This window comes from Ochotona princeps, chromosome 2, assembly GCF_030435755.1.
Source record: "Ochotona princeps isolate mOchPri1 chromosome 2, mOchPri1.hap1, whole genome shotgun sequence".
NCBI classification, from domain to species: domain Eukaryota; kingdom Metazoa; phylum Chordata; class Mammalia; order Lagomorpha; family Ochotonidae; genus Ochotona; species Ochotona princeps.
In genome coordinates, this window is record NC_080833.1 from 16,349,762 (window position 1) to 16,365,484 (window position 15,723).

Genomic DNA, 15,723 nt, shown 5'->3' on the forward strand with positions numbered 1-15,723 from the left:
CTCTACTTCCCATCCAGCTGCCTGCTGATGCGCCTGGGAAAGCAGTAGAAATGGCTCAAGTGCTTGGACCCTTGGCACATACACGAACAGGAGATCATGATGAAGTTCCAGGCCCCTGGCTTCCATTGGCCCAGCCCCCTGACTGTTGTCACCACTTGGAGAATGAACTAGTGGATGGAAGATTCTCTCTCCCTTTCAAATAAATAAAATTTCCAGACACACATGCACACATAGCAGCTGACAAGTCATTCCCTGCTTCTGACCCTCTGATAGCTTCCAAACACTTACAGCACAACATTGAAGTGCTTGCCACTGCCTCCCAGCCCCTTCTAGCTGAATCCCCTGCTGTGTGCCCTCCACCCCACAGTACTGCTGTCTTCCCTGCCACTGTGCCTTTGCACTAGCTGGTCCTTCCTCCTACAGCCGGGGCCTTCCTGCTGGTCAGCTCAGTGTCATGTCCTCAGGGAGGGCTTCCGTGATACTTTTAGTCCAGGCAAACTGTCCCTGTCTGCAGCTCATCACCTGACTGCTTTCCTTCCGGCACTCCTCCAAGTTCTATAATTAACTTGCTGGGTGTTTACAAACATTGGCGGCTGCCAGCCCCAGCCTGCAGGCTTCAGAGCACAGAATCTGTGCCTTGCTCACCGCCGCACCCCTGCACCTGCCACAGGCGCCTGGTGAATCTGTTCAGTGAATGCACACATGACAAATCTAGGGAGCTTCAGAGCGAGGGAAGCGACAAGTCAGGGGGTCCAGACAAGACTAAATCAGGGAGGGGGTGCCTGGAAACCCCATTCCCTGGGCTTAAGGGGGTCTGGCTACCATTTCCAGCAGCAGCGATGAGGCATTGCTGACCTATGTACCCCAGGTGCAGGGTTTACTGGAGAAAACTCGCCGAAGGGGGCACCAAAGCAGACACCTGCATTGATTGCTGTCATTCCTGGATGCTCCCGCGGAGGCACTCTTGAATTATTTCTAAAAAGATGTATTGGTTGGGCCTGGCACAATGGCTCAATTAGCTGATCCTCCACCTCCAAGCTTCAGCATCTCATATGGGCATTGGTTTGTGTCTCTGCTGTTCCACTTTCCATTCATCACCCTGGTTTTGGCCTGGGAAAGCAGCAGAGCATGATCCAAGTTCTCGGGACCCCGCACCTATATGGGAGACTCAAAAAAACAAAAAAAAAAGCTCCTGGCTTCCGGCTGCAGATCAGCTCAGCTCTGGCCGCTGTGGTCACTTGGGGAGTGAAATGGAAGATCTTTCTCTCTGTCTCTCCTTCTGTGTAAATCTGCCTTTCCAATATAAATAAACAAATCTTTTAAAAAAGAGATAGGTGTATTTATTTATTTGAATGGCAGAGTAACAGAGGGGAAGAGAAAAAAAATAGATTGATCTTCCATTTGCTGGCTCACTCCCAAACAGTTGTTAAAGCCTGGGGAGGGGCCCAGCAGAAGCCAGGAGCCCTGGCCTCCCAGGACCATCTTCCACTGTCCTCGCAGGCACATCAGCAGAGAGCTGGATGGGAAGCAGAGCATTCAGGACTTAAACTGGCACTCTGATATGGAATGCTGGTGTCACAGGTGGTGGCTTAATTGGCTGTGCCACAACACCCACTCTGAGGTTCAAAGTCCTTTCCTGGTGTCCGCCAGCCAGCTGGCCACGCTGCTGGCCTCCTTGCTTAGCTTCCTTGTTCCCAGATTCCACACTCTCTTTCCCATGATGCCTCCCTTGTACTCTCAACACTCACCCTCCATTCCCATCACATGTCTCCTCCCACTTTCAACAGCAAACATTTTAGTGTCTTCCTCTGCACTTGCCGGGAGCCAAGACTCAGCCTGAATCAGCTGCACATGGGCTTTACTTGCCCTGCGGTGTGTACCTCGGTATCTTACACTCACATTGTAGCTGGAGGACCCTGAGTGAGTTTCTGAATTTCCAGATGCATTAGTTTTCCCACATGTAAAATGGGAAGAAAAGCAGAACTCATGGGATTAAAAGCAGCTAAGAGGCCCGGCGACGTGGCCTAGAGGCTAAAGTCCTCGCCTTGAATGCCCCAGGATCCCATATGGTCGCTGGTTCTAATCCCAGTGGCCCCATTTCCAATCCAGCTCCCTGCTTGTGGCCTGGGAAAGCAGTCAAGGACGGCCCGAAGCCTTGGGACCCTGCACCCGCGTGAGAGACCTGGAAGAAGTTCCTGGCTCCTGGCTTCAGATCGGCATAGCACCGGCTATTGCAGTCACCTGGGGGGTGAACCAACGGCCGGAAGATCTTCCTCTCTGTCTCTTCTCCTCTCTGTATATCTGATTTCTGCAATAAAAGTAAAATAAATCTTTAGGGAAAAAAGCAGCTGAGAGAATCCCAGCAGCAAAATACAGACATAGTTCACTCCTGCAGTCAAGCTTCGTGCTTTCATTGAGCATTTAATGGATTCAGAGCAGCGCTAGGCATTCCATTACTAGAGTCGGTCCTAACAATGACCTTGAAGGTTGTAATTACCCCATTTTACACATCATAGCATTGAGGCTCAACCAGCTAAACTGACTTGTCTAACACTATCCACTCACCAAAAGACAGACCACAAAATAAAGTCTGCCCATCTTCAAGTTCTTTCCAACACATCCCATTGTGTTTCTGAGTTTTTCTAGAATCCTCTTTTAGAGCAGGGCTAGGTTGCCTGGGACGTTTTCTCCCCACCTTTGTGGTGGGGTTAACCGGCCCAGGTTCTTCCTGCTTGGCTAGGAACTGGCTGATTAGCTAGAATTTGTGTCAGGGTGACATTTCAGGCAAGCCACATTCATTTTGCTTTCAATGCATATGATTGGGAACTGGGCCAAACTGCAGGGAAGACAGCATCGGTCGGTGCAAGCGTGGGAGTCAGCTTTATCAACAGTTTCTTTTTGCTCTCCAGATCTGCCAGCGCCAATGCCAGCCCTTGGAAAATCAGGCCCCGGGTCTGAGCAGATGCACCTTCCGGCTGGGCTTGCTGTTTCAGAGCGCCACCTCGAGGTCATTTCAGGCACTGCCCTGCCAAGCATGCAGTAAGTGACAGGCAGTCCAACAATCCTGAGAGTTGAGTTAAGGGCAGCTGATGGATGTACAAGGTCTTTCCTGTCACCAGGATATCCTTTGTGGTCAGCTTCCTGGTGTTCCAGGGGACTGTTCCCGGAGCACCACATTCACTCCTGCTGTCACATCTTTGCATGTGCTATTCCCGCTGCCTGGGACGCCCCCTTCTGGCAGTCTACTAAACTGTTCACCTGCATGGCTCAGCCGGTTACACACTGGCTCTCTGTGAAGTCCCCCCCCCACTGCTCCACACCACGGGACATTAACACTATATACTCATTCCATATTTTTTTCCCTCTCCCTTAGTGTAATAACAAGTGCTTTGCCTGTACTCTGTAGGAGCTGTTGGCCCTGGGAAAGCAGCAGCCCCGAGTTTCAAACTGCTTGGCCTTAGATGTCACAAACGCACAGGTTTCATGTATGTCTGGCCTGCTTGGCTATGTCTTAGAAAAACATGAATATATTGCCAGTACTTAAAACTGGGGGCTTGGGAGGGTGGGTGGTGCAATGGCTCAACTGGCTAATCTTCTCCCTTCAAGAGCTAGTGTCCAATTTGGGCACCAGTTCATGTCCCAGCTGCCCCACTTCCCATCCAGCTCCCTGCCTGTGGCCTGGGAAAGCAGTAAAGGATGGCCCAAAGCCTTGGGACCCTGCACCCATGTGGGAGACCTGGAAGAAGCTCCTGGCTGCTGGCTTTGGATTGGCTCAGCTCTGCCCATTGAGGCCATTTTGGGAGTGAATCAGAAGATGGAAAATCTTTCTCTGTATCTCCTTCTCTTTGTGAATCTGTCTCTCCAATTAAAAAAAGACACTGGGGGCTTCATAACATAATCTAGATGTCCAGCTTTCCCTAACAGGTGGGCATACAAAGCAAACTCTAGGAGCAGAAGTTAAGACACCATGTGAGCTGAATGCATCCCTTCTCAGTGTCTAGGTTTGTGCCCAAGCTCCACTTCTGATCCAGCTTCCTGCGAATGCACACCCTGAATGGCAGCAGATGATGGCTCAAATATTTGGGTCCCTGCTCTCTAGGAATATGAGGGCTATGATTTGAGTTTCAGGTTTTTGGTCTTGACATGGTCTAGCACCGACTGTTGCAGGCATTTGGAGGAGTGAACCAGTGTATGGAAGCCTTTCTCTGTCTGCCTTCCAAATAAAAACAAAAATTTTCAAAATTCACATCAGGTCTGAATTTCCATGAAGCAGCAATCAGCTGGGGGCTGGGCTGCCTGCCGTGGTTTCCATTGTGTGTGCATGTGGCCTCTACCCAGGGGATGCTGAGTTTCTAGCCAGGGTCAAGGCAGCCTGCTAAATGAGTGGATGGATGGATGGATGGATGGATGGATGGATGGATGGATGGAGGGGAGGGAGGATGGTTGAACAGATGGATGGATGGGTAGATGAAAAAGATGATGCAGAGGCAGATAGTCCAAGAGTCCGAAGAGAAGGGAACTTGAGTATGCAGGATAGGAGAGGGAGTGTGCCCACAGGAGATCTACTCTCTTCCTTTGGGTAGTCCTCCCACCCTCAGTGCAGAACCAGCAAGAAACAGTACCAATGTGAAGAGGACAAATCTAGTACCCTTGGCAGACCTTCAGCAAAGGAGGGAGGGAGGGAGCCAGCAGGCTTCAAGGTCACAAAGCAAAGCCAGGAGGGGACTCTGGAAGATTTCTGACCCAGTTGTCAAGTGCTTCTCCCACAGCAGTAAACCAAGAACTGGACCCATGGTCACTGTTTTACCAAGGACAGGACAGTCCTTTCTCCCACAGCCCAGGACAGTCGATTCAGTGCCAGTGAGGGGGCTGGCGCTGTGGCAGGTAAAGCTGTTGCCCGCAGCATTGGCATTGCTTATAGATGCTGATTTGAGTCCCAGCTGGCCCATTTTCAAGCCATTTCCATGCTACAGGCTTGGGAAAAGCAGTGAAAGATAGCTTACATGCTTGGGCCCCTGCTACCCAAACAAAAGACCTAGAAGAAGCTCCTGGCTCCTGGCTTCAGCCTGGCACAAGCAAGCTGTTATTGCCGTTGGAAAAGTGAACCAGTGGATGAAGATCTCTTTCTCTTTCCCTCCCTTTTCAACAAATAAGGGATGGGCACCTCACACAGGAGTGCCTGGGGCTGAATCCAGGCTTTGTTTCCTATTCCAACTTCCTGCTAAGGTACACCCTAGGAGGCAGCAGGTGATGGCTCAAGGAACTGGGTCCTGCCGGTCATGTGGGAGACCTGGATTCTGCTCCTGTCTGCTGGCTACAACCCTGGGCAGCCCAGGCTGTCGGTATCTGAGGAATGAATCAGCCGGCAGAAATTCTCTACCTTTCAAATTCATTAGAATAAAAAAAAAAGATAAGGGCCTGGCGGCGTGGCCTAGCGGCTAAAGTCCTCGCCTTGAACGCCCCGGGATCCCATATGGGTGCCGGTTCTAATCCCGGCAGCTCCACTTCCCATCCAGCTCCCTGCTTGTGGCCTGGGAAAGCAGTTGAGGACGACCCAATGCATTGGGACCCTGCACCCACGTGGGAGACCCGGAAGAGGTTCCAGGTTCCCGGCATCGGATCGGCGTGCATCGGCGCGTTGAGGCTCACTTGGGGAGTGAATCATCGGATGGAAGATCTTCCTCTCTGTCTCTCCTCCTCTCTGTATATCTGGCTGTAATAAAATGAATAAATCTTTAAAAAAAAAAGATAAATAGATTATATAATGTGTAGAATCCTGCCTCGGCTACTCTGCCCACCTCCCTGGCTTCTGCTCTGACCTCAGGCCTCCCACTGAGCCACAATTCACATCACTCCCTGGTCATCCCACCCAGGGTTGCAGCTTTGAACTTGGGACGCCAGCTACATGCTAACGACTCTGACATCAACATTTCCAGCCTAGACTTCTCTGGCCTCCAATCACTCGGCTGCTATTCGCCCCTCCCTGTGGATGACAAGCACACTCCCAGTCCCACACAGTCGAGCCGAGCTCCTGACACTGCACTTCAAGTCCGGCCAACGCGCACCCTTCCCCATATCACGGATGGACACTCCACCCTTGCAGATGCTCAGTGGAAACCCTGGACTGTGCGTTCCTCATGCTCCATGGAAATCAGTGCTTCATTCATCACAACTTCCCAACCCACTGCTTCCCCCTGGGCTCAGGCCACCAGCACCTGCAACAGCTCTGTGGGGGGCCCTCTGGCCTGGCCCTGGCCCCTACACGCTCAGTGCTTTAGCCAGTGCAACCTTGCTGGGTTCAGAGGCTAAAGTCCCAAACTCAAATCCCTCCAGCAGCTCCTGTTTCTAAGCCACTCCAAGTGACTCTTCCCACTGCCACACACCCTCCCCACCTTCTCTGCCTGCTTACTGTTCTCCACGCTGCCAGTCACACTCCCACCCTAGTGACTGCAATGGCCAGCTCCCTGACAGATCTCCCTGAGGCCACATCTGATCACCCTGATGAGCACGTGTCTCCAAGCCTCCTCCCTCCCCCACTCCTTCCCACAGCACTCTGTTCCTTTCTTTCGTTCGTTCTTTCTTCCTTTCTTCCTTTTTTTAAAAAGATGTATTTGGAGGCAGAGAGACACAGAGAGAGAAAGCTCTTTCACTTGCTGTTTCACTCCCCAAATGGTTGCAACGGCCATGTCTGGGCCAGGCCAAAGCTGGGAGCCAGGAGCTTCCTCTAGATCTTCCCAGTGGGTGTAGGGCCCCAAGCACTTGGGCTATCCTCCACTGCTTTCCCAGGTGTATTAGCAGAAGCTAACTTGGAAGTGGAGTAGCCATATGGGATACTGGCGCCGCATAACACCAGCTCCCTGCACTGTCCCTTTGAAACCATCGGGTAAGTCTCTTATTCGATGCATTGCCTGTCTCCCCACACCCTGATTGCAAGGATTTCTGCACCAGGCACACAGAATCTCCATCCACACCTGAGGAAGGAAGGTCTTGATGATTTAGGCTACTCTTGGACAGACACTCTAACCAGTTCACACCAAATCCAGAGAAGCCATTCCAGGAACGTGCCTCATGACCTCTCTCTTCAGTAGGTACCACCTGACCTTGGGGACACTCCCCCATGAGGGACCAACAGCCACCTCGCTGAAGGAGCCACATTTGTGGATCCTTGAACTTAGAAGAGGCACACATGGCAGCCTCCCTTACCTGTCCATCGAGGGCCTTTTGGGAGACGAGGAGGTAGAAGACCTGGAGTCCGCAGAGTCTTTCCTGGAACCAGAGAAATTGGCAATGAGACTGTCACGTGGGCTAGCCTTGTGGGCTGGGCTAAAGCAGACCCCCAGGCCCTGGCAGCCTGGAGAGTTCCAGTCAGCCCTCACCTGCCCTCCATCCAGAGGAGGAAAGCAGTATATGCCAGGCCCAGGTGTTGGGTCATGCATTCACCAACCCCTCATCTTGAATTCTGAGCAGGTGGCTCCCATCCTGATGTCAGGCAGGCTGTGGCTAACTGAAGGGGGAACACCGGATTCCGGGGCTCCCTAAATTCATCTGTAGTCACAGAAAGTGAGATTGCTTCAGCCTCCCCAGCAGGGCACCTTCAAGGGAGAGCTGGAGCACATGGGTCTAGCAAAGAGGAGCTGGCTGGGTTCTAACAACATGTGAAAAAGCAGTGGTCTACCACATGTTTACTGTGCTGTCACGCAAGATAGCCAATGTGGCCTGGTCTAGCAGCCAAGTGGCTAAAGTCCTTGCATTGCATGCTCTGAGATCCCAAATGGGTGCCAGTTCATGGCCCTGCTTCCCAACCAGCTCCCCACTTGTGTCCTGGGAAAGCAGACGAGAATGGCCCAAAGCCTTGGGCCCCTGCATTTGCTCCTAGCTTCAGATTGGCTAAGTTCCAGTTGTTGTGGCCACATGGAGAGTGAATCAGCAGATGAAAGAACTTTCTGTCTGTCTCTACTTCTCCCTGTAAATCTGACTTTTTGAAGAGGGGCCAGGCAGGCTCTTACTTCAGCACAACTGATAAGTGTCCTTGCCTTTGAGTTTTCTTAATGACAGTTCATATTCTATGCGATTCCAGAGCTGGAACCGTGTTAGAAAGACAGACTGTGGAACCTCTGGCCCCTCTCCCAGCGGGGTGGAGAGGCCCCTCAGGGCAGTGACAATCACACAGCTACAGCTGCAGGAAGTTCAGGCAGACACTGTCACACACAGAACACTGGTGACAAACAGCACCTACAGCACACTTCCAATTGCACGAAGAGGCAAGGTCCTGTATGTTTCAAGATGGGAATTATCTGCTGCCTCCCAGGATGTGCATGAGCAGGAAACTAGCATCAGAAGCAGACCTGGCTGTTGAACCCCGGTACTTCAACTTGGGATGTGGGCATCCGAAGCAGGGTTTTTTCTTTTTAAGATTTATTTATTTTTATTTCAAAGTCAGATATATACAGAGAGGAAAACCTTTCATCTGATGATTCACTCCCTAAGTGACTGCAATGGCTGGTGCTGCACCAATCCAAAGCCAGGAGCCAGGAACTTCCTCCGGGTCTCCCACGCAGGTGGGAGTCCCAAGGCTTTGGGCTGTCCTTGACTACTTTCCCAGGCCACAAACAGGGAGCTGGATAGGAGGTGACTGCTTTCCCAGTCATGGCCTAAAGCTGGGACTAGAACCGGTGCCCATATGGGATCCCGGCACGTTCAAGGCAAGGACTTTAGCCACTAGGCCACTGAGCTGGGCCCCCAAGCAGGATCTTAAAGCCCAACCCTATATATAATATGAGTGCTTGTTTCTAGATAGAGTTGAAGCTTTACTTTCTTCTTTGTGTCTGAAAACATTTCACAGTAACAACTGGTTACCCGGATAATGATCTCAATCATCTAATAATTCTATTACAAACCCAACTTTCATTTTTAAGAACTAAAGTAATAGTGTCCATTTTTCAGGCCATAATATTGAGTCTCAGAGACCAAGTACGAGGATAAATGGTCAAGTTCAGCCCCGAACCCTGGCTTTCTGTGTGTCAGTTACCTGTTCTCCCACCCCAGTGGTTCCTGTAGGGCTCTCAAAGAAATCCCTTCCCCTGATCCTGGGACTTGGGGATGCAGTCAATGGAAATCCATGTGTTGCAACTGCCACCTCCACTTCCTGTTCTAGCCATCTGCTCACCCAGCAGTGCAGCTCCTGGTCTTCTGACTTCATCTCACGAGACACCACTCATCTGGCCCTTCACTTGGCCAAGGTGCTAAAAAGCAAACAGGTCCTTGTGGCAGGACCAGATAGGGGGGTCATGACCAGGAGTCCCCAGAGCACTGCACTGGCCCTTTGGGGTCTAGCACCCAGGATATGCTCGCTCTGTGCAGGGCACCCTGAACAATGCCAGGGCATCCCTGGCAGCTCTAACTTCTCTGGGAAAACAAACACACCTCAATGGAAAGTTAAATGTTAACTAGGAGTTGAAAAGGTAGCATACAATTGCAGATTGAGTAACTGAAAGAGCATAGAAGCTGTTATAGACACATTTGACAAGTAATAAGTTCTATTGCATTTCACTAATTTTTTTTCCAGTTCCTATTGGAACTTTGTGAAGTATGTATATACGTATGTACGTACGTATGTATGTATGTATGTATTTGAAAGGCAGGCAGTGAAAGAGAACACAGCCACCAGTTCCCCCCTCCCCCGCCATTGCCTGCTGCCTCCCAGCTACACATTATAAGAAACTAAGGTCTCAAAACTACACATGTAATGGATTTGGGGGGTGTCCCAAGCATCAATTTAACAGCTATACCCAACACTCACCCCCTAAATTTGAAAAAGCAGATGAGAAAACTGGTGATGGTTTAGAAAACAAATCAAAGAGAATAGGAAGACCGGTCGCAATTCAAAATACTAACATTGATTTTGGATCGTGAGTTTTTTTCTCTTTTTACATTTCTATAGCAGACTTTTATCACTCTTATTTTTTAAGTTATTTATGTATTTGAAAGGCAAAACACCAGAGAGAGTAGAATAAACAGAAAGAAAAAGGAATCTTCTATCAGCTGATTCACTCCGCAAAAGGTGCAACAGCTAGAGCTGGGCCCAGCTGAAACCAGAAGCCAGGGATTCCATCATGTTGTCCTACATAAGCAGCAGGGACCAAAGTGTTTGGACCACTCACCTGCTGCTTTGAATGACCATTAGCAGGAAGCTGAATAAGAAGCAGAGCAGCCAGGACTTGAAATGGCATGTGAGGGCCCGGCGTGATAGCATAGTGGTTAAAGCCCTCGTCCTAAACACACTGGGATACCACATGGGTGCCGGTTCTAATCCCTGCAGCCCCACTTCCCATCCAGCTCCCTGCTTGTGGTCTGGGAAAGCAGTCATGGCCTAAAGCCTTGGGACCCTGCACCCACGTGTGGGAAACCTGAAAGAGGCTCCCGGCTTCGGATTGGCTCAGCTCCAGTTGTTGCAGCTGCTTGGGGAGTGAACCATCGGATGGAGAATCTTCCTCTCTGTCTCTCCTCTCTGTACATCTGCCTTTCCAATAAAAATAAAGCTTAAAAAAAAGAGAAAGAAATGGCATGTGATATGGAATTTTAGTGCTGCAAGTGACAGCTTAACCCGATGAGCGACATCACCAATCCCTGATAATATCTGTTCTTATCTGTTTAATATCTGATACGTCCTCTACCCCCTGGACAATATACTAAATGGGTGTTCAGAGCAGGAATTAGAATAGGAGCTTGTTCTGTCCACTCTGCACATTGACCTGGTAGTGCAATGCTTCTAGGAACAGTGCACTCCCTCAGGGGAATAATAATAATAATAATAATAATAATAATAATAATAATAATGAAACAATGCTATTTGCTCTGATTTCAAAAGCAACAGAGGATCATTGTGGAGGAAAAAGCCAACAATTCTGCACCGAGATCAACATCCACACCGGGCTCCCCGATAAAATGCAGCTGATATGAATCTGAAACACTGAGAAACAGCCCGGAATGTGCATCTTTATTAGCGGCTCAAGTCACTGCTTTATGTGGAAGGCACAGTGACAGAAGGTGGAGGGGAAATACAAAGAGAAGAAGACAGACATGGAGGAATAGAGCTCTTTCACCCACCCCTAAAACAGGTGGGGCTGGACCAGGCAGAAACCAGGATCCAGGAACTCCATCCTGGTATTCCACATGGGTGACAGGGACCCCACCTCTTGGGTCACCTTTCACTGCCTCCCAGGAGCATCAGCAGAAAGGTGAAAGTGAAACAGAGCAGCTTTGCTTTGGGACATCAGAGTCACAGGTGGTGGCTGAACCCACTGCCTCGCTGCATCTTTATTTTTACTTTTAATTTAAAAATTAGTACGGGACTGGCAGTGTGGTATAGCAGATTAAGTCCATTCAAGTCCCAGCTGTTCAGCTTCCAATTGAGTTCCCTGCCAAGGCAAGCAGTTGGAGCCCTGCACCCTCACGGGAGGCCTGGATGGCCAGGCACCTACCTGGCTTTGGCCTGGCACTGCCGCAGCCCAGCCAATGAGGCTGCTTGGTGAAGTGAGCTGCAGGAGAACATTGTGACCCTAGAAGGTCTGCGAGCACAGGATTACAGTTGATTGGATAATATCTGTATGATAACAACAGAATGGATACCTTTTCTATAACTGATTGGATATCATTTGTATGAGAACACTTTACTTGGTAGAATATACAAAACAAAAGGAGTTCCAAACAAAAGTACAGAAAGAGTTGATGGGTTTTGGTGATAAGCTCAATACTTTCTCCCTTATCCCACCTGACCCTCAGTGTATAAAGTCTGATGCCACTAATAAACTTGACTATCAGTCAGAGTCCACACGCGTTATTATTGGCTCTGTGCACCAAGTCCATCGCTGTGGGACAGCGACAGTGAGCCAATGATGGAAGATCTCTCTTGCCCTCTCTGTAACTCTCCCTTTCAAATAAATAAATCTTTTAAATTAGTACATATCTACTGGAAAAGTATAAACAGAAACTTGCAAAACAAAAATATTCCTTATGCTGTCATTCAAAGACAATCACTAAATCACTATTACCATGGTAACCTGCCTTCCCTGATTTCTATAAATCTGTCTATACTGTATATATTATATCATACATGGTTTCTCTTAAATTTCAGTGCAATTTCCCTGTGCCATTAGACATTTTTCAATACTGTAGCATTTCTCTTTGTGGCATGTGAATGTCACGCATGCAAACATCCTTTGTTATCCCTGGGGAATCCACTGCAGCAGCTCTGTGGATATGAATGTGCAGATGCCCCAGTACAGGCATGGGTGCTGTGGTGCAGCATGTTCAGCCACTGCTGGGACACCTGCACCCCACACTGGAGTTCCAGGTCGTGTCCTGGCTCCTCGACTTCCAGTCCAGCTCCCCAATGCATCCTGGGAGGCAGAAGATGGTGAGCTGGTGGGCTCAGGTCCTGGGGTCCCGTCACCCAGGTGGTGTTCCAGATGGAGCTCCTGCCTGTGACACGGCTCAGCGCTGGCTGTTATGACGATTCAGGAGCACGAACAAGCAAATGAAGGATCTCCTTCTCTCCCTGCCCCCTCCATTACTTTCCTTCTGCCTTTCAAATAAATAAAATGTTTCTAAAATTGATTCAGAGCTCAAAAATATCTCAGCAACACCAGCAGAGAAATGTAACACAAGGAAGACATCATCTTTGTGCTTTAATCTGATTTTCTTTCAATTATTTAATTCACTGAAGATAGAGAGGGAAAGAGGGAGATACAGACAGACCCTCCACCTGCAAATTCATTCCCCAAACACCCATGACAGCTGCAGGACAGCAGGCCAAAGCCAGAAGCTGGAACACAATTCAGACCTCCCACGTGGGTGGCAGGAACCCAATCATTTGAGCCTTCGCCACTGCCTCCCAGGGTCTGCCTCAGCAGGAAGCTGGAACCAGGATCTAGAGCTGGGAATTGAACCTGGGCATTCCAGTGCAGGCCACGAGTGTCTTAATTAGTATCTGAACTGCTAGGCCCAATACCTGCCCCTGATGAATTTCTTAAAACGGAACTGCTTGGGCCCGGCGGCGTGGCCTAGCGGCTGAAGTCCTCGCCTTGAAAGCCCCGGGATCCCATATGGGCACTGGTTCTAATCCCGGCAGCTCCACTTCCCATCCAGCTCCCTGCTTGTGGCCTGGGAAAGCAGTTGAGGACGGCCCAATGCATTGGGAGCCTGCACCCGCGTGGGAGACCCGGAAGAGGTTCCAGGTTCCCGGCATCGGATCGGCGCGCACCGGCGCGTTGAGGCTCACTTGGGGAGTGAATCATCAGACGGAAGATCTTCCTCTCTGTCTCTCCTCCTCTGTGTATATCTGGCTGTAATAAGATGAATAAATCTTTAAAAAAAAAAAAAAAAAAAAAAAAACGGAACTGCTTGTAGAAAGCGTTGGACGGGATCCACACAAACGTGTTGTTAGATCAAGGTAGCAGGTGTCTCCAGCAACATCTGACACACCTTCCATGGCCAGATGGACAAAGGCAGACCCCAAGAGTCAAAGAATCTTGTAGTCAGAACAAACAGGCAGGACTTCAGTTGCCATACGGAGATGGCAGGGTCTCTCTCAGAGTCATGTACTTGGGGGACACCCGGCTAGGGGCACAGGCGCAAAGGGTACGGAGTGGGGCCAAAGAACTGCTTTGCTTTTCTCAGCAGGAGGACCTGGGCCTGACAGAGGGTGATCCACTCTGTCTCCAGTGCAACCAGCAGCTATGCACCGTGTCTGGGTCAGACAGACCACATGAGGACCACACAGATCACATCCGGATCACATCGTAGCTTGTGTCAGTTTGTACAAGTCCACACTATAATGTCTACACAGTGACAAACTCGCCTAGAGATAGATGTGTTTTCCAGAACGCATCCTGCCATAAAGCTCTGCATTACTGTAACTGGGGGCATTTGGTTTCTTTCTCATTAGAGGAAAATATTAACAAAAGATATAAACCACACCAAGTCTTCTTAATGGACAAGCGACCCCCTCGCCCCGGTTGCCCTGGAAACCTGCAGAGGCAGACTGTCAGTGGGGTTACTAGACAACACTGCTTGGAGTGCAAATGACCTCTGCCTGCTAAATTGTCTAGACAGGAAGGACGTCGAACAAACCCATAAACAACCAGGGGGAAAAAACCACAGCTTCCAGGCCCCCTGAGTGCAAGGGTCTCACCCTTGCTAGAATCACAGGAGCTTCATCTACGGACGGTTACACGATTTGGGGCATGCACATACAATAGCGGTGTGTATGTGTGTGTGCGTGCGTCTAAGCTGGGGGTTCCCTCCTACAATGGCCTCATCTGAACTATTGTCCTTGTGACCACAGAACACAGCCAAGGGTGGCTGTGTGGTCTCCCTGAGGCTGCCCTGCCGGCCCGCTGATTCCTGCCCCTGTCTCCTTCTAGGGGATCCAATGCCACACACCGCCTACTTGGGTCTTGGCAGACCAGTGGAGAAAGCACTGCCCGAGATGGTGACCTTTACTGCCCAGGGTGACCAGGCACTACAGCCAGGGGAAGGGGGAGCACTGTGTCACAGTATCACAGTGCTTGGGATTGAGTCCTGCTTCCAGCCAGCTTCCTACTAACGCAGGCTCTTGGGAGACTCCCTGGACCAGGGAGCACCTGCCATAGCGGCTGATCTCTTGGCGAGACAGTAATCCAGGGGCTGAGTAGGAATCCCACCCACAGGATGACTTCAATTCCTCCCAGTAAAGCGCCCTGGTGACCTTGTTAATGCCCCCTGAGCCCACGCCTGGCATGTCCCACAGTCTTTCAGCATTGCCACTCTGAGAACCATGATGCCATCCTCCCACAAGAGGGCCTTTGCCAGTCAGTGCTGCCACACTGGCTGGACTTCCAGCCTCAAGATGGAAACTGCTTTTCTTACACAGTGGTGCAGCCTCAGGTCTCTTGTGACAGTAACGGAAAATGGATGACTGGGTACTGGGAGGTGTGGAAAGTCGTGAGCGGTCCTCTTTTCTCTCTCCCATTCCCCAAGGAACAAGAAGAAACAGCAAATTTGGAAGCAATGCATTCACTCAACCTAAACCTTGATCCTTCCTACCCTGATCAACCATGTAATCATTATTTAAAAATAAATAAGTAAACAAACAAATAAATAAAATGACTGTGGAAAAAATACCTGCTTTTGGACTCTTTCCCTTGATTTTTCTTTGATGGAGAGAGGCCTGGTTCTGGTTTCCAGTCTGCACCTTCAGCACCTTTTTCTTTCTTTGTTTTTTCTCCTTCCTCTCCTTTTTTTCCCTTAGGGGGTCCCGGAGAGTCTGCAAACAAAAAGGTGATACAGTCCCTTAACTCAGCTCTGTCTCCACAGTCTCAGCCTCAACCAGACTCTGGAAACAAGTAGCAAAGGGCGGGGTGACGTCAGCTGTGCAGACCCCACTGCCCGCCCCCAGGGACAGTGGGTACAAACGCATCTTCTCCTGTGCAGGGCTTTCATTCACGCACACACACATCTATGAACACCTGCATACATGCGTGTGCATACAAGCATGGACTGCACAGGGGACTTTCAAAAGTTTGTGAGATATGGAATTAAAAGGTAAGTTAATCTGGGTGCAAGAAAAATTTGAAACTCATGTATAATGACAGATCTTTAAAACACTTATGAAAATGAATATTTTACAAAAATATGCATGTATTTGAAAATTTTGCACCGGGCCCAGCGCGATAGCATAGTGGT

At 49.8% G+C, this 15,723-nt stretch overlaps 1 protein-coding gene and 1 non-coding gene across 2 annotated transcripts in view; one reads left to right on the forward strand and one right to left on the reverse strand.

Moving 5' to 3' along the window:
* Positions 1-15,723, reverse strand: part of TCEA3 (transcription elongation factor A3) — a 43,007-nt gene that overhangs the window by 19,336 nt on the left and 7,948 nt on the right. The window contains exons 4-5 of the mRNA XM_058676742.1: positions 15,163-15,304; positions 7,204-7,266 (exon numbers count right to left, since the gene is read on the reverse strand). Coding sequence (XP_058532725.1) covers positions 7,204-7,266; positions 15,163-15,304 — 205 coding nt within the window. The remainder of the gene's footprint in view (positions 1-7,203; positions 7,267-15,162; positions 15,305-15,723) is intronic.
* Positions 10,594-10,788, forward strand: LOC131479694 (U2 spliceosomal RNA). Its single transcript, XR_009245052.1, has one exon. It is a non-coding gene; the product is annotated as a U2 spliceosomal RNA (small nuclear RNA).